Below are 18,808 nucleotides of genomic sequence, written 5' to 3'. Positions count from 1 at the left end.
TGCAAACATGAGATGTGATTTTGCCCTTGAAAGCACTGCATTCTAGTAGAAGCTGAGCAACCTACGATTAACAATGGCACATACATATAAATGTAATAATGGACATGAACTATGGGTATAGATAGACTGAAAAAATGAGCTTGAACTTGAGGAGGGGAAGCAAGAATACTGAGTATAAAATGCACATAAGTAAAATTGTCACACACATTAGAGGATGCAGCTTACCTGACATGCTGATGGATGACTGTGGTTGAGATCCCAATGGGAAGATACTATGTCAACAGACTTTTTGGCCATGCTGAGTAAATTCATCCAGCCTTGGAAAAGTGATAAGTGAAATGGTGCATTTTCTGAATAGGTAAGGCCTTCAGGAATATTTTCCACCAGGGCAATTCTTAGAAAAGATTTTGAAAAACAAACAAACAAAATCTAGTCAAATTTGAAGCCACAGATCTTTACACATGCATACAGAGACATCTGAAAAATACTCTTTACTCTTTCTGAATGTATATGTTCCTCATAATTTACATTTTTCAACAAAGGCATTTAACATTTCCCCTATGCTAATCTACTGTGTTCTGAGAGTTTATGTTCAATTTCTCCTCAGTTAGCACTCATATTTCAGAAAATCATGGTATATGTCCCTAATGTCCAGTGCCAAACTAGCCTTGAGAAAAAGTCCAGAGCTTCCTACACAAGCATCTTCCTCTAGTAATATCTCCAGTTTCTAGTACAATGTTGGACATATATTAGAACTAGTTTAGAAACTAAAATATTATGTTTTATTACTACTAGAAAATAAAAATAGTAAATGCTATTACTATTGCTTAAAACCTCTCTTAGTGCTTCCCAGCCTAAGGCATAAAATGATACTAAGAAGGAAATTTAAAAACCGGCCTGTTGGGCTTCCCTGGTGGCACAGTGGTTGAGAGTCCGCCTGCCGATGCAGGGGACACGGGTTAGTGCCCCGGTCCGGGAAGATCCCACATGCCGCGGAGCAGCTGGGCCCGTGAGCCATGGCCCTGAGCCTGCGCGTCCGGAGCCTGTGCTCCGCAACGGGAAGAGGCCACAACAGTGAGAGGCCCCTGTACCACACACACACACAAAATAATAAATAAATAAAAACCGGCCTATTGCAGGGCTTTATTAAAGTTGGAGATAGGGAATATATAAAATAATAGTAATAACCAAGCCCTAAATAAACTACAATCAGCAATAACCTAATAAATGTGTCTTTTCTTTTTATACTTCCTTATTTGTTGACAACATATACACTGTGGCTTGCGTTGGTGCTGCAGCTATGGCTGTGTGGTTTTCACTTCTGAGTTAGCCAGGTGACACATAACATTTTAGTTTTTTAAATTTATTTTTAAAATATTATTTATTTATTTTTATTTTATTATTATTTTTAAAAATCTGAATACCATGGGGCATCCTTGAAAGGTCACTGGCATGGAAGTTCAATATCTTAGTTCCCTGACGAGGGAACGAACGTGGGCCCTCAGCAGTGAAAGCTCAGAGTCCTAACCACTAGACTACCAGGGAATTCCCTGACTTTTCTTTTTATAAATTTATTTATTTATTTATTCTTGGATATGTTGGGTGTTTGTTGCTGCATGTGGGCTTTCTCTAGTTGTGACAAGAGGGGGCTACTCTTTGTTGTGGTGCGCAGGCTTCTCACTGTGGTGGCTTCACTTGTTGCAGAGCACGGGCTCTAGGCACGCGGGCTTCAGTAGTTGTGGCACATGGGCTCAGTAATTGTGGCTCACGGGCTCCAGAGCACAGGCCCAGTAGTTGTGGCGCACGGGCTTAGTTGTTCCGCGGCATGTGGGATCTTCTGGATCAGGGCTCGAACCCATGTCCCCTGAATTGGCAGGTGGATTTTTAACCACTGTGAATAAACCACTGAATAAACAGGGTTTTTTTTTCCAGTTTAAGAAATGTAAATTCTCCTGCAACTCTTGACAGGAAACTCCAAACTCTTATGAAGATAGGGTTAGGGTAAGGGTGTAAGCCCTTCTAGAACAGATCTTTTTATTCAAAGCTATGCATCCCTAGTGCTGGATACATAATTAGAGCTCAAGAAATACCTATAGAATGAATCTCAGCTTCTAATACAGAATCCAGAACTTCTCACTAAAACTGTTAACTGTTTATTTTAATGAGACTTGTTCCATTTAGCCAATTTTAGAAACAAAAACAATACTCTCAGTAATATGTTTGTGTATTTGATGAATATCATAGCCAAAATGGGGTTGAGTATATGTCTTAGAGACATTCACAATTTTAGGGTCCAATCATCCAACCACTACCCACAAATGAATTAAGTCTGGTTGAGACCTTATGAGCACAGGACAAGCAAGTCATTTACTGTACCTAACACAGAAATGACTATGACAAAACTCCCTAGTCCTCTGGAATTTATAATCTAGTGAAAGAGCCAGTCTCATACGTAATGATTTAAATAGGAGGTAGGCTCTAATAAATGGCAAAACAAGAGTAAGAATTAATTAGATGGATAAGGCACCATCTAAAGTACCACTGGAACGTGAGCAGTGAGGAAAAAATAATTAGGTTGGGAGCATCTGGAACTGGAGAAAGTGGGACTTGAAATGAGTCTTCAAAGATATAATTTTTATGGGTCAGCCGGAAGAGAAAGATATTCTAGGTGTATTTGGATACTTGAGAGTTGGTTGGCCAAGGGAAGTGTGAGGTAAGAGAGTTATGGCAGGGGCTTGCCATGGTGGAGAAGACTGGCAGTGTCGTAGGGACCACGCTGTAGAGATTGTGAACCAGGAAGAGAAGTCTGGACTTAATTTTGATGCTTTTGAGAGCAACCAAGTACATTTTAGGGGTCTAACTCTGACAGCACACATGTATACCACTGGAAGGGAGATGACAATCAGTAGAGGGTAGAGGGTCCATTAAAACGGACGAGGAACACGGGGTGAGCATTGAGAGAGATTATCAAGGGGAAAAAAAAGAAGAGAAAACGAGCCCAAAGCCTAATGTGGGGGGAATGCCTACATTTTTCTGGTTGGTAGAGTGTGAAACGGATGAGGAGATTCAGAAGGGACCAAAAGAGAAGCAGGAAGACAAGAGAGGCCCAGGAGAATGCAGTGTTTGGGAAACCAAGGAGAGAGAGGGTCAAAAAGGTGGAGAGAGGGGATTTTTTTTACCTACTTCAAAACCTTTGAAGGCAACAGACAGAAGTTGAAGTTGGATATTTTAATTCTATCCACACTTAAAGTCCAATTATCTATGTAGATAGAAGGTAGACATAGCATGAAGAAATGATCCCAAATAATCAGCAGTTTTAGCCTCCCCTATGACTAAGGAATATGTTTAAAAATCAAACAAAAAAAAAGAATCCGAGCAAACAAAAATAGAACATCATTTAACAAACTGAACTAACTAGTTTCAATTTTACTTCAATATAAAAGCCATGCTGAGAAAGACAAAGAAGAATCAAGAAGCCCAGATAAACCAAACATACAAAATAAAGGATATAGAGTAATTGTACAGTTGTAGGTGGCTCTGCACCACCCCTTCCTTCATACCACCTACATGGTTTCTGATACGCATACAATAAGGATTCCCGATTTCTTTCAGAAATCTTTAGACCAGATATTCCTAACCTTGGATCCATGAATAGAATTTAGGGGGACCTATGAGCTTGATCTTTATTTTCCCTCATTTCTAACTGAAATTTAACATTCCTTTCAGTTATGGACATAGGCAAAAAATGACAGGAATATTAAAAGAATCTGTGATTCTGTCACCATTTAGAAAATTTACTAACATCGATCCATCCATTCCTGAGGGTCAATCCCGGCTGGGACAACATTTTATCTGCCAGTCTGACCCTGGTATTAGGTGGAAACTCCGAAAGTTACAATTAGGCCCACAAATCCCGATGCCCCAACTCCTAGAGGTGGCCTTTGGGGTATTTGATAATTGAGATCCAGCTGAGAAGAAGAGAAAGCCCGATGTGAAAACACTCAGGCCAGGGCTCAAGTTAAACTGATGGCCATAGCTGTCAGCCATGCCTTGCAACCTCAGGACAAACCAAGGGGGCAAGGAAGTTTAACCAACCACCTGGAGGTAAAACGAGCAAGGGGAAACGCTTCAAATGCAAGTCAACTGGCCAATGGGCCCCAAAATGCCAAAAAGAACCCCTTGGTCCATGCCCAGTCTGCAAACAAACAGGTCATTGGAAGTGGGACTGTCCCCAATCCTGAAGGGGAAGGGGGGCTCCTGCTCCTAAGATGGCCATGGATGACTGAGGTGGACTGGGCATTCTGGGAGCTTCCCCTTCGCGAGATGTCTATCTCCTTCGAGGAGCCCTGGGTGGTCCTTGACGTGGCAGTAAGAAAACCAGTTTTTTAATTGATACGGCGGGCCACTTACTCTGTCCTGATCTCTCACGCTGTGCCTCTTTTCTCCAAAAGCTGTACTGTGACTGGTGTCAAAGGAAAGCCTCACACCCGTTTCTTCATTGGGCCTCTCACTTGTCAATTTGAACAGCATTTGATCTCACACACCTTTTTAGCTGTGCCTTGAGTGTCCTAACCCACTACTGGGAAGAGACTTTCTGGGCTCCTTCAGAGTCATATTACGATTAGGAGGACCCGAGCAGCCCCTTTTCTTGATTCTGACTAAGGCAAATCAGCTGGAAGAACAAGGGCCTATTCTCAGTCATATTCTACACACAGTTAACCTTCCTTAATTTCCTTGGGACAAAGGAATCCCTGGGAGGCTATAAATGCCCAACCTGTAAAAACTAGCCTTAAGCCAGAAGTCACTTATCCTAACAAGAGACAGTACCCTATAAAGTTGGAAGCAAGAAAGGTTTGCAACTGCCCATAGATCATTTCTTAAAACATGGCCTGTCAGTATCCATGCAATGCCACTATTCTGCCAGTTGTTAAGCCAAATGGGGAATACTGTTGCAAGACCTTAGAGCAGTAAATGATGCAGTAGTCCCTATACATCCACTTGTGACCAATCCTTATATTAGTCCAGATTCCTGAAGATGCCAAATGGTTTACTGTGCTTGACACAAGGATGCCTTCTTTTGCATCCGAGTTCATCCCTCATCTCAGTATCTGTTTGCCTTTGAGTGGACGAACCCCCACTTGGGCCAAATGCAACAATATACCTGGACAGTATTGCCTCAGGGGTTTCAGGACAGCCCATACTTGTTCTTCCAGGCCCTAGGAAAGGAACTAAGGGAAATATACCTAAAATAAGGGGCCATTCTACAGTATGTAGATGACATACTAATATGTAGCCCCACCATGGAGACCTCAGATCAGAATACCATTAAAGTCCTTAATTACCTTGGGACCTAGGGCTAGAGGATCTCCCAGAAAAAAGCACAAATCTCAAAGCAAGAAGTTAAATATCTGGGATATATAATAAATCCTGGAAGAAGACAGTTATCTCCAGATAGAAAAGAGGCTACATTAGGCCTAAGCCGTGGGCACCAAAAGGAAAATTCTCAAATTACCCAAGGGAACAACAGGGCAGATCCAGAGGCAAAGAAAAGAGCCCTGCTGCCCATACCAGGTAGAAACCAACATTGAGAAAATTTGACAACAAGCCACTTGGCTTCAGCAGACAATCAACCACCAATCCTCACTATCAAATATGGGCAGGGGAACTGAAAACTGGTTCTCTAGTTTGTTCTCTTGAATCCCACAAGGTATAAAAGACTTTCTGGCAGGAGGTTGTCATTTTCTTATAACCTTTTCTTTTCAGTCATACTGATCTAGGCCATATTTCGTCTAGTACTCCATTGTCTTCCCTACTGTTGTAAACCTGTGACTAAGACTTTTTGGTCCAAGGAGACCTGGGACCAACAGGTCCAGACCTTCCATTCTAAGAATAGAGAAAATTATTAAACTTTAACTCTGAGATTAACAAAATATACATCCAAGCAGAATGGCTTCTTGGCAGGGGCAACATTGCCCCCCCGTCTGGTCAACAGTTAAGGAAACCCTCCCAAAGTTAACCTGGTTCTTTCCCTTTCTTGGCATTTTAATGGCTATTGTTCTTCTCCTTTTTAGCCCTTGTTTGTTTAAGCTTTTGATTAAGTTTGTGTCTTTTATGCTCCAACAGTTTAAAGTTAGGCTCATAATGACTCAAGGAATTCAACCCTTTCCAGCAGAGAGTGGCCCAGGTCCCTACAGGTCCTTGGGACAGTCAGCGAGGGACTTCTACACCTCTGGGGTCAGCTAGGGTCTGCGGCCCCTGTCCAGCAGGAAGAAGTTTCAGAAGAAAAGACTTCTGGCCCTTGACCCCTTAAGAATTAGGGTGCAGAGTCTCTTAAGGGGGAATGAGACAGGCTGGGACTTGGGACCGTTTGCTGCAGTGCTGCAATGCTTGTATCTGGACACACCTCTCCTTGAGCAACAAAATACAAATAAACTATATGGGACTAAAAATAACTGTGTTCATGTGCAGTTGGGGCAAATTCTGGACAAAAGATACAATGAGACCAGAAAACCCAACTGCCACTTCTGAAGAGCCTGGAGCAGAGCAAAAACAGGGTGTTGGGAGCAAAAGCAGGGTACTGAGCATGCCCCCTACACTCAACACCACCAGAGGGGTGGGCAAAACACCTAAGCCACCCCTCTGGACTGACGCCTGGACACACCTCCAGCCTCACCCCATATAAGGAACAGGCTTGTCCCCCACAGTGAGCAAGTGAGTGAGCAAGGGAAGCTGTTGCCTGTTCTTGCTCCCCGCTGCTGCAGCAGGGACCCAATAAAGCCTTGCCTGAAAAAAAAAGAATTTTCATACCATGGTACGATAACTATTGCTGATAGCTCCAAGTATTTATCACTACTTTGAAATTATGGTAGTCATCAGATCTTGTTACTTCATGAATAAGTAGAGCAAAATATACATTACTATATCACAAATTTGTTTTTTTATATTTTTGATAACTTTATTTCATTACTGGTTTTCTTTGCAATCCTATGTATTTCAATTTATGCGTTTAAAACATTATTCAAGGAAGGAGTCCACTGGCTTCATCAGACTGCTAATAGGGCCTGTGGCACAAAAAAGTTAAGAAGTTACTCATCAGATGGATAATATATCTATTAATTTTTTTTCTACTTCACACGCATTCTTATAAGATTTTTTTCCATTACTGAAGCCTTAAAGGAGGTAAGATTATCAAGAGACATTTTCAAGAGAAGAGAACTGGGTTGAAGCCTAATATGGAAAATATCTAATCACTTCTGGTTGGTAGAGAAAGTGGGGCAGGTAAAGAAGACAGAAGAAAGTACTGGAAAGATTGGAAGAGTGAAATTCCCTGGAAGCCAAAGAAGACCAATTTTATCATTATTTGGTTTTTTACTAAACAGAAAAGTAAATTAGGAATTTATACTAAAAATAGAGACACCACCAAAGGTCTGGAGACCACACCTATGTTTGGTAACGAATTCTGGGGAAAACCTGCTCACCTCCTCACTTTCCTCCTTTCTTATTTTACCTGGAGATCTTGATTGCTCCTTTTGTAACACAATGCTTGTTTCCTATGCCCTGCTAAAAAAGGCCTTTAGAAATCAGTCTTGAAATGACTTATTTCTGTGACCTATCATTTTATTTCCTTTAACAAGCAACAGCTAGCTACACTGCAGAGGCCTGATCTAATTAGCATACATGCAGAGCTCATTTCCGTGGATAGCAGCCCTTGTTATACTCTTCTTTCTCAAGCAAGGAAAAAAGTAGGCAGAACTCATTAAAATTCACCTTTGGGCAAATTTCTGGAATGCCTGCATGCCTTTTTTCAGTTTTGATTTTTCTTTTGGATCCAAGATCCAATCAATGTTTACTTTTTGCACTTAGTTGTCTTATCTAGGGGAGTTCCCCAGCCTATTCCTGTTTTATTTGCTTACCAAGATGTCAACAATTCAGAAGAGCCCAGGTCAGTTGCTTTGCTAAGTACTCCTGGATTTGATTTGCTTGGTTGTTGCCTCATAAGTAGATTTAGGATAAGTATTTTTGGTAGGAACAGTACATAGGTAATGTGTCCTTCAAAGTGCATCATATGAGGTGTCACATGATAGTGGGTTGTCCCACTACTGGTGATGTTAAGTTTGGTCACTTGGTTAAGGGGGTATGTCAGATTTTTCAATTGAGCAGGACCTTCCTTCCCTCTATAATTAACAAATGATTTGTGCAGACGTATTTTCAGATGGCATGAATATTCCCTAACATTTCACTCACTGATTTGGCTTCTATCTATTTATGATTCTTAATTGAATCTATTTTTATTATACTTATAATTTTCTATCATTTCTTTTATATGTGTTCATTGGTAATATTTTGTAAGGAAAATCTTTTTCTTCTCCCATTATAACTTTTTACATTTTAAAAGATATTATTTTATCAGTATGGATTCTTTTTTTTATTTCAAAATGTTATCATCTACTTTGTGATGCCCAAATTGTTGCATACATTGCCAGTGGAGGCCCCTAAAAGTTGTCTCCTGTGTCCTTTTGATATGTCTTTCAGTTTTTGAATACTTTCTTATTTTTTGTCACCAGATGTTTCAACTACATTAACTTCTAAACCAACTTTCAAAGACAACTGCAGAGAACATGATGGCAAGTTTGAGTTGACAACAGCAGATCCCTGTTTGTATAAATCTAGAAAGTTCAGACTAAAGCCTCATTAATTCCTGGTCTATAATTGTATTAAAGGAAGAACAACTATGCTTTTCTTTATGGAGAGAGGCAGTATAGCAGTAGAAATATTATTATTGTAGCTAGGATCCTTTCTTTGTATATTAAAGTTTAAAAGTACTTTCACAGGTATTATACACATCATCATCACCAAGAAACACAGTGAAATAGGCATGATCTCAATTTTGGAGGCAAAGAGAGCAAAGGCTCCCAGTGGTTAGGTGTCACCCAGATGGACAGAGTGCTACAGAGCAGGGATTTAAATTCAGGTTTGTCTGAGCTCATGTGCATTTCACAACACTAGGTTAGGTCCTGGTCTTATCTGAGAAGGTTCTCCACATACTTTGGGTCTATGGAGGGAACAAGTAGAGTGATGCTGAAGAGCAGAAGCTGCTGCACTAGAGGGAAGGTCAGCTTGGATTGAGATCTGAACTTTGGAGAAGAGGGGAAGGTGCTCCTCACTGTACTCTCCACTCTGTCCATGTCAGCAAGGACATCTACAGTGACAGAAAGACACACTTGTCCTTGCCTCAATACTTCCTGATACTGGCCTAGAAAGGAAGAAACCATCAGAGGAGAAAGGAGCCCAGAGAGGATGAAGACAAAAGAAGTAAGAAAAAGGTACAACTCGATGCATCTACCTTTTTGATATTTTACCAATATAAAACGTGAACAAAGAAGTAGGAGTTCATGGATGAAAAGACCATGACACTGTCCTCAAAGAGCTAAAACACACTAAGCCAGATGATTGAAAACAAATGGCTAAAATGCAAAAGGTCTAATGGAAAAACATCTGCATTCAAGGTGGTTATTACCCTCTGACATCTGGCAAAATAGTAATTACACTATTACCATTAATACTTTAACTGAACAATATTTATTGAGTGCTTATTTTGTGTCAGGCACTATGTTAAGAAGATTCACTGACTACGTTAATTAATGTTTACAAGAATTCGTAGAAGCAGGTACTATAACTACTCCCATTTTAGGGATGAGGAAACTGAGACATAAAGGAGTTTAAGTAATGTGTCCAAGTGCTAGTGACTGATGGAGCCCAGATTGAAGCCTGGGTAGTATGACTGCGGACTATGTCCTCTTAACCACTATGCTCCACTGTCACTTCCAATTTTCAAAGCAAAAAACACAGGCAGAGGTACAAAATGCAATTTTCTTCCTATATTCTCAATGTATCTTTGATAAATCAGGTGCATAAATACCCTGGGGGATATCCATGACAGTAAATGCTAGAGTCCCTTTCTGTTAGGATTTATTCTCTTACCGTCAGTTTTTCATTTGTTTTTGTTTTTTTCCGTTTGCTTGTTTGTTATTTTACAAAACAAAATCAACTTCAACCATAATTTAAAAAAAATTTTATTTTATATGGGAGTATAGTTGACTTACAATATTGTGTTAATTTCAGGGGTACAGCAAAATGATTCACTTACACATATACATATATCTATTCTTTTTCAAATTCTTTTCCATTTAGGATATTAAAGAATATTGAGCAGAGTTCCCTGTGCTATACAGTAGGCCCTTGTTGGTTACCTACTTTAAATACAGTACGGTAAATATGTTAATCCCAACCTCCTAATGTACCCCTCCCCCCCAACTTTTCCCTTTGGTAACCATAAGTTTGTTTTCTAAGTCTGTGAGTCTGTTTCTGTTCTGTAAATAGGTTCATTTATATCATTTTTTTAGATTCCACATATAAACAAAATATGATATTTATCTTTCTCTGTCTGACTTCTCTTGGTATGATAATCTCTAGGTCCATCCATGCTGCTGCAAATGGCATTGTTTCATTCTTTTTTATGTCTGAGTAATATTCCATTGTATATATGTACCACATCTTCTTTATCAATTCCTCTGTTGATGGACATTTAGGTTGCTTCCATGTCCTGGCCACTGTAAATAGTGATGCAATGAACACTGGGGTGAATGCATCTTTTTGAATTATGATGTTCTGTGGATATATGCCCAGGAGTGGGATGGCTAGATCATATGGTAGCTATATTTTTAGTTTTTTAAGGAACTTCCATACCGTTCTCCATAGTGGCTGTACCAATTTACATTCCCACGAACAGTGTAGGAGGGTTCCATTTTCTCTACATCCTCTCCAGCAATTATGGTTTGTAGATTTTTTTTTTTTTTGCAGTATGCGGGCCTCTCACTGTTATGGCCTCTCCCATTACGGAGCACAGGCTCAGGACACGCAGGCTCAGCGGCTATGGCTCATGGGCCCAGCCGCTCCAAGGCATGTGGGATCCTCCCGGACCGGGGCACGAACCCGTGTCCCCTGCATTGGCAGGCGGACTCTCAACCACTGTGCCACCAGGGAAGCATATAGATTTTTTGATGATGGCCATTCTGACCAGTGTGAGGTGATACCTCAGTGTAGATTTGATATGAATTTCTCTAGTAATTAGTGATGTTGAGCATCTCTTCGTGTGCTTTTTGGCCAGCTGTATGTCTTCTTTGGAGAAATGTCTATTTAGATCTTCTGCACATTTTTTGATTGGGTTGTTTTGGGTTGTGTTTGTTATTGAGCTGCATGAGCTCCTTGTATGTTTTGGAGGTTAATTCCTTGTTGGTTGCTTTGTTTGCAAATATTTTCTCCTGAGGGTTGCCTTTTAATTCTTTTAATGGTTTCCATTGCTATGCAAAAGATTTTAAGCTTACTTAGGTCCCATTTGTTTATTTTTGTTTTTATCTTCATTACTATTGGAGGTGGGTTAAAAAAGATGTTGCTTTATGTCAAAGAGTGTTCTGCCTATGTTTTCCTCTAAGAGTTTTATAGTATCTGGCCTTATATTTAGATCTTTAATCCATTTTGAGTTTATTTTTGTGTATGGTGTTAGAGAATGTTCTAATTTCATTCTTTTACATGTACCTGTTCAGTCTTCCCATCACCACTTATTGAAGAGACTGTCTTTTCTCCATTGCATATTCTTGCCTCCTTTGTCATTGATTAGGTGACCATAGATGTGTGGGTTTATCTCTGAACTTTTTATCCTGTTTCACTGACCTATATTTCTGTTTTTGTGCCAGTACCACACTGTTTTGATTATTGTAGTTCTGTAGTACAGTTCAAAGTCAGGGAGTATGATTCCTCCACCTCCATTTTACTTTCTCAAGATTGGTTTGGCTATTTGGGGTCTTTTGTGTCTCCATACAAATTTTAAAAAATTGGGGCTTCCCTGGTGGTACAGCAGTTAAGAATTCGCCTGCCAATGCAGGGGACACAGATTCGAGCCCTGGTCCGGGAAGATGCCACATGCCATGGAGCAAACTAGATGCCACAACTACTGAGCCTGTGCTCAAGAGCCCATGAGCAGGAACTACTGAGCCCCCATGCCACAACTACTTAAGCCTGTCTGCCTAGAGCCCACGCTCCACAATGAGAGAAGCCACCGCAATGAGAAGCCCGCGCAGCACAATGAAGAGTAGTCCCCACTCAATGCAACTAGAGAAAGCCCATGCGCAACAACGAAAACCCAATGCAGCTAAAAACAAAATTCATTAATAATATTTTATTTTGTTCTAGTTCTGTGAACAATGCCACTGGTAATTGGAGAGGGATTGCACTGAATCTGTACATTGCCTTGGATAGTATAGACATTTTCAAAATATTGATTTTTCCAATCTAAGAACATGGTATAGGTTTCCATTTGCTTGTGTCATCTTTGATTTATTTCATCAGCATCTGATAGTTTTCAGAGGTACAGGACTTTTTCCTCCTTAGGTAGGTTTTTTTTTTTTAACCTCCTGACATTTGACACTTTTTATCTCCACTGACCACTCCCCCTTCCCTGAAATTGAATTTTTTAAAAATTTTTGAATTTTATTTATTTTTTTTATACAGCAGGTTCTTATTAGTCATGAATTTTACACACATCAGTGTATACATGTCAATCCCAATCACCCAATTCATCACACCACCATCGCCAACCCCCTGCAGCTTTCTCCCCTTGGTGTCCATACATTTGTTCTCTACATCTGTGTCTCAACTTCTGCCCTGGAAACGGGTTCATCTATTCCATTTTTCTAGGTTCCACATACACGATATTTGTTTTTCTCTTTCTGACTTACTTCACTCTGTATGATAGACAGTCTCTAGATCCGTCCACGTCTTAACAAATGACCCAATTTTTTTCCTTTTTATGGCTGAGTAATATTCCATTGTATATATGTACCACAACTTCTTTATCCATTCATCTGTCGTTGGGCATTTAGGTTGCTTCCATGACCTGGCTATTGTAAACAGTGCTGCAATGAACACTGGGGTGCATGTGTCTTTTTGAATTATGTTTTTTTCTGGGTATATGCCCAGTAGTGGGATTGCTGGGTCATATGGTAATTCTAATTTTAGTTTTTTAAAGAACCTCCATACTGTTCTCCATAGTGGCTGTATCAATTTACATTCCCACCAACAGTGCAAGAGGGTTCCCTTTTCTCCACACCCTCTCCAGCATTTGTTGTTTATAGATTTTCTGATGATGCCCATTCTAACTGGTGTGAGGTGATACCTCATTATAGTTTTGATTTGCATTTTTCTAATAGTGATGTTGAGCAGCTTTCATGCGCTTCTTGGACATCAGTATGTCTTCTTTGGAGGAATGTCTATTTAGGTCTTCTGCCCATTTTTGGATTGGGTTGTTTGTTTCTTTAATATTAAGCTGCACGAGCTGTTTATATATTTTGAAGATTAATCCCTTGTCCCTTGATTTGTTTGCAAATATTTTCTCCCATTCTGAGGGTTGTCTTTTTGTCTTGTGTATGGTTTCCTTTGCTGTGCAAAAGCTTTGAAGTTTCATTAGATCCCATTTGTTTTTGTTTTTATTTCTATTACTCTAGGAGGTGGATCAAAAAAGATCTTACTGTGATTTTTGTCAAAGAGAGTTCTTCCTATGTTTTCATCTAAGAGTTTTATAGTGTCAGGTCTTACATTTAGGTCTCGAATCCATTTTGAGTTTATTTTTGTGTATGGTGTTAGGTAGTGTTCTAATTTCATTCTTTTACCTGTAGCTGTCCAGTTTTACCAGCACCACTTATTGAACAGACTGTCTTTTCTCCATTGTATATCCTTGCCTCCTTTGTCATAGATTAGTCGAGCATAGGTGTGTGGGTTTTTCTCTGGGCTTTGTATCTTGTTCCATTGATCTATATTTCTGTTTTTGTGCCAGTACCATATTGTCTTGATTACTATAGCTTTGTAGTATAGTCTGCACTCAGGGAGTTCTCATTCTTCCCTAAAGACTTCCTTATTTTCCCTCAAGACTGCTTTGGCTATTTGTGGTCTTTTGTGTCTCCATACAAATTTTAAGATATTTTGTTCTAGTTCTGTAAAAAATGCCATTGGTAATTTGATAGGGATTGCATTGAATCTGTAGATTGCTTTGGGTAGTATAGTCATTTTCACAATATTGATTCTTCCAATCCAAGAACATGGTATATCTCTCCATCTGTTTGTATCATCTTTAATTTCCTTCATCAGTGTCTTATAGTTTTCTGCATATAGGTCTTTTGTCTTCTTAGGTAGGTTTATTCCTAGGTATTTTATTCTTTTTGTTGCAATTGTACATGGGAGTATTTCCTTAATTTCTCTTTCAGATTTTTCATCATTAATGTATAGGAATGAAAGGGATTTCTCTGCCTTAATTTTGTATCCTACAACTTTACCAAATTCCTTGATTAGCTGTGGTAGATTTCTGGTGGCATCTTTAGGATGCTCTATGTATAGTATCATGTCATCTGCAAACAGTGACAGTTTTACTTCTCCTTTTCCAATTTGGATTCTTTTTATTTCTTTTTCTTCACTGACTGCTGTGGCTAGGACTTCCAAAACTATGTTGAATAATAGTGGTGAGAGTGGACATCCTTGTCTTTTTCCTGATCTTAGAGGAAATGCTTTCAGTTTTTCACCATTGAGAATGATGTTTGCTGTGGGTTTGTCGTATATGGCCTTTATTATCTTCAGGTAGGTTCCCTCTGTGCCCACTTTCTCCAGAGTTTTTATCATAAATGGGTATTGAATTTTGTCAAAAGCTTTTTCTGCATCTATTGAGACAATCATATAGTTTTTATTCTTCAATTTATTAATAAGGTGGATCACATTGATTGACGTGCATATATTGAAGAATCCTTGCATCCCTGGGATAAACCCCACTTCATCATGGTGCATGATCCTTTTAACGTGTTGTTGGAGTATGTTTGCTAGTATTTTGTTGAGGATTTTTGCATCTAGATTTATCAGTGATACTGGTCTGTAATTTTCTTTTTTCATAGTATCTTTGTCTGGTTTTGGTATCAGGGTGACGGTGGCCTCATAGAATGAGTTTGGGAGTGTTCCTTCCTCTGCAATTTTTTGGAAGAATTTGAGAAAGATGGGTGTTAGCTCTTCTCTAAATGTTTCATAGAATTCACCTGTGAAGCCATCTGGTCCTGGTCTTTTGTTTGTTGGAAGATTTTTAATCAGAGTTTTAATTTCATTACTTGTGATTGGTCTGTTCATATTTTCTATTTCTTCCTGGTAGTCTTGGAAGGTTATACCTTTCTGAGAATTTGTCCATTTCTTCCAGGTTGTCCATTTTATTGGCATAAAGTTGCTTGCAGTAGTCTCTCAGGATGCTTTGTATTTCTGTGGTGTCTGTTGTAACTTCTCCTTTTTCATTTCTAATTTTAACGATTTGAGTCCTCTCCCTCTTTTTCTTGATGAGTCTGGCTAATGGTTTATCAATTTTGTTTATCTTCTCAAAGAACCAGCTTTTAGTTTTATTGATCTCTGCTATCATTGCCTTCATTTTTTTTCATTTATATCTGACCTGATCTTTATGATTTCTTTCCTTCTGCTAACTTTGAGGTTTTTGTTCTTCTTTCTGTAATTGCTTTAGGTGTAAAGTTAGGTTGTTTATTTGAGATGTTTCATGTTTCTTAAGGTATGATTGTATTGCTATAAACTTCCCTCTTAGAACTGCTTTTGCTGCATCCCATAGGTTTTGGGTCGTCGTGTTTGTCATTTGTCTCTAGGTACTTTTTGATTTCCTCTTTTATTTCTTCAGTGATCTCTTGGTTATTTAGTAACATATATCTTAGCCTCCAGTGTATGTGTTTTTTATGTTTTTTTCCCTGTGATTCATTTCTAATCTCATAGCGTTGTGGCCAGAAAAGATGCTTGATATGATTTCAATTTTCTTAAATTTACTGAGGCTTGATTTGTGACCCATTATGTGATCTATCCTGGAGAATGTTCTATGCGCACTGGAGAAGAAAGTGTAATCTGCTGTTTTTGGATGGAATGTCCTTTAAATATCAATTAAATCTATCTGGTCTATTGTGTCATTTAAAGCCTGTGTTTCCTTATTTATTTTCATTTTGGATGATCTGTCCATTGGTGTAAGTGAGGTGTTAAAGTCTCCCACTATTATTGTGTTACTGTTGATATCCTCTTTTATAGCTGTTAGCAGTGACTTATATATTGAGGTGTTCCTATGTTGGGGACATATATATTTATAATTGTTATATATTCTTTTTGGATTGATCCCTTAATCATTATGTAGTGTCCTTCCTTGTCACTTATAATATTTTTTATTTTAAAGTCTATATTATCTGATATGAGTATTGGTACTCCAGCTTTCTTTTGATTTTCATTTGCATGGAATATCTTTTTCCATCCCCTCACTTTCAGTCTCTATGTGTCCCTAGGTCTGAGGTGGGTCTCCTGTAGACAGCATATATATGGGTCTTGTTTTTGTATCCATTCAGCAAGCCTGTGTCTTTTGGTTGGAAAATTTAATCCATCCCGTTTAAGGTAATTATCAATATGTATGTTCCTATGACCATTTTCTTCAGTTGTTTTGTGTTTGTTTTTGTAGGTCCTTTTCTTCTCTTGTGTTTCTCACTTAGAGAAGTTCCTTTAACATTTGTTGTAGAGCTAGTTTGGTGTTGCTGAATTTTCCTAGCTTTTCTTTTTCTATAAAGCTTTTGATTTCTCCATCGAATCGGAATGAGATCCTTGCCGGGTAGAGTAATCTTGGTTTTAGGCTCTTCCCTTTCATCACTTTAAGTATATCATGCCATTCCCTTCTGGCCTGTAGAGTTTCTGCTGAGAAATCAGCTGTTAACCTTATGGGAGTTCCGTTGTCTGTTATTTGTCATTTTTCCCTTGTTGCTTTCAATAATTCTTCTTTGTCTTTATTTTTTGCCAATTTGATTACTATGTGTCTCAGCGTGTTCCTCCTTGGGTTTACACTGTATGGGACTCTCTGCACTTCCTGAACTTGGGTGGCTATTTCCTCTCCCATTTTAGGGAAGTTTTCGACTATAATCTCTTCAAATATTTCCTCGGGTCCTTTCTCTCTCTCTTCTCCTTCTGGGACCTCTATAATGCGAATGTTGTTGCATTTAATGTTGTCCCAGAGGTCTCTTAGGCTGTCTTCACTTCTTTTCATTCTTTTTTCTTTATTCTGTTCCGCAACAGTGAATTCCACCATTCTGTCTTCCAGGTCACTTATCCATTCTTCTGTCTCAGTTATTCTGCTATTGATTCCTTGTAGTTATTTATCATTTCACTTATTGTATTGTTCATCTCTGTTCGGTTGTTCTTTAATTCTTCTAGGTGTTTTTTACATTTCTTGCATGTTCTCGATCTTTGCCTCCATTGTTTTTCCGAGGTCCTGGATCATCTTCACTTTCATTATTCTGAATTCTTTTTCTGGAAGGTTGCCTATCTCCACTTCACTTAGTTGTTTTTCTTGGGTTTTATCTTGTTCCTTTATTGGTACATAACCCTCTGCCTTTTCATCTTGTGTATCTTTCTGTGAATGTGGTTTTTGTTCCACAGGCTGCAGGATTGTAGTTCATTTTGCTTCTGCTCTTTGCCCTCTGATGGATGAGGGTATCTAAGTGGCTTGTGCAAGTTTCCTGATGGGAGGGACTGGTGGTGGGTAGAGCCCTTAGGTAGATTTATTCCTAGTTTTTTTTTTTTTTTTTTTTTGCGGTATGCGGGCCTCTCACTGTTGTGGCCTCTCCCATTGTGGAGCACAGTCTCCGGACGCGCAGGCTCAGTGGCCATGGCTCACTAGCCTAGCCACTCCGTGGCATGTGGGATCTTCCCTGACCGGAGCATGAGCCCGTGTCCCCTGCATCAGCAGGCGGACTGTCAACCACTGCACCACCAGGGAAGCCCTATTCCTAGGTTTTTTATTATTTTGATGTGATTTTAAATGGGATTGTTTCCTTGATTTCTCTTTCTAATCTTTCACTGTTAGTGTATAGAAATGCAACAGATTTCTGCATATTGATTTTGTAACCTGAAACTTTACCAAATTCATTGATGAGCTCTAATAGTTTCTGGTAGCATTTTTTGGAGTTTCTATGTCTAGTACCATGTCATCTGCAAACAGTGACAGTTTTACTTGTTTTCAAATTTGGAATTCCTTTTTTTCTTCTGTGATGCTGTGGCTAGGATTTCTAAAACTATGTTGAATAAAAGTGGTGAGAGTGGATATCATTGTCTTGTTCCTGATCTCAGAGAAAATGCTTTGAGTTTTCCACAGTTGAGTATGATGTTAGCTGTAGCTTTGTCATATATGGCCTTTATTATGTTGATATATGTATGTTCCCTCTATGCCCTCTTTCTGAAGAGGCTTTATCATAAATGGGTTTTGAATTTTGTCAAAAGCTTTTTCTCTGCATCTATTGAGATGATCATATGGTTTTTATTCTTCACTTTGTTAATGTGATGTATCACACTGAGTCATTTGCTGAAATTGAAAACTCCTTGCATCCCTGAGATATAATCCCACTTGATCATGGTGTATGATCCTTTTGATGTATTGTTGGACTTGGTTTTTTGGTATTTTGTTGAGGATTTTTGCATCTATGCTTATCAGTGATATTGGCCTATAATTTTCTTTTTTTGTGGTATCTTTGACTGGTTTTGGTATCAGGGTGATGGTGGCCTTATAGAATTAGTTTGAGAGTGTTCCTTCCTCTGTAATTTTTTAGAATAGTTTCAGAAGGATAGGTGTTAACTCTTCTTTGTTTGATAGAATTTCCCCGTGAAGCCATCTGGTCCTGGACTTTTGTTTGTTGGGAGTATTTTA

At 39.0% G+C, this 18,808-nt stretch overlaps 1 protein-coding gene across 1 annotated transcript in view; it reads right to left on the bottom strand.

Annotated features, from left to right (window-relative positions):
* The window catches only part of PLD5 (phospholipase D family member 5), a 474,308-nt gene that overhangs the window by 201,653 nt on the left and 253,847 nt on the right, over positions 1–18,808 (bottom strand). Inside the window, exon 3 of the mRNA XM_060142072.1 lies at positions 226–394. Within this exon, the coding sequence (XP_059998055.1) occupies positions 226–394 (169 nt within the window). The remainder of the gene's footprint in view (positions 1–225; positions 395–18,808) is intronic.

The sequence above is a fragment of the Lagenorhynchus albirostris genome, chromosome 2 (assembly GCF_949774975.1).
Source record: "Lagenorhynchus albirostris chromosome 2, mLagAlb1.1, whole genome shotgun sequence".
Lineage (NCBI taxonomy): Eukaryota > Metazoa > Chordata > Mammalia > Artiodactyla > Delphinidae > Lagenorhynchus > Lagenorhynchus albirostris.
The sequence above is the reverse complement of the archived record's forward strand: the minus strand, read 5'-3'. Positions and strand labels throughout refer to the sequence as shown.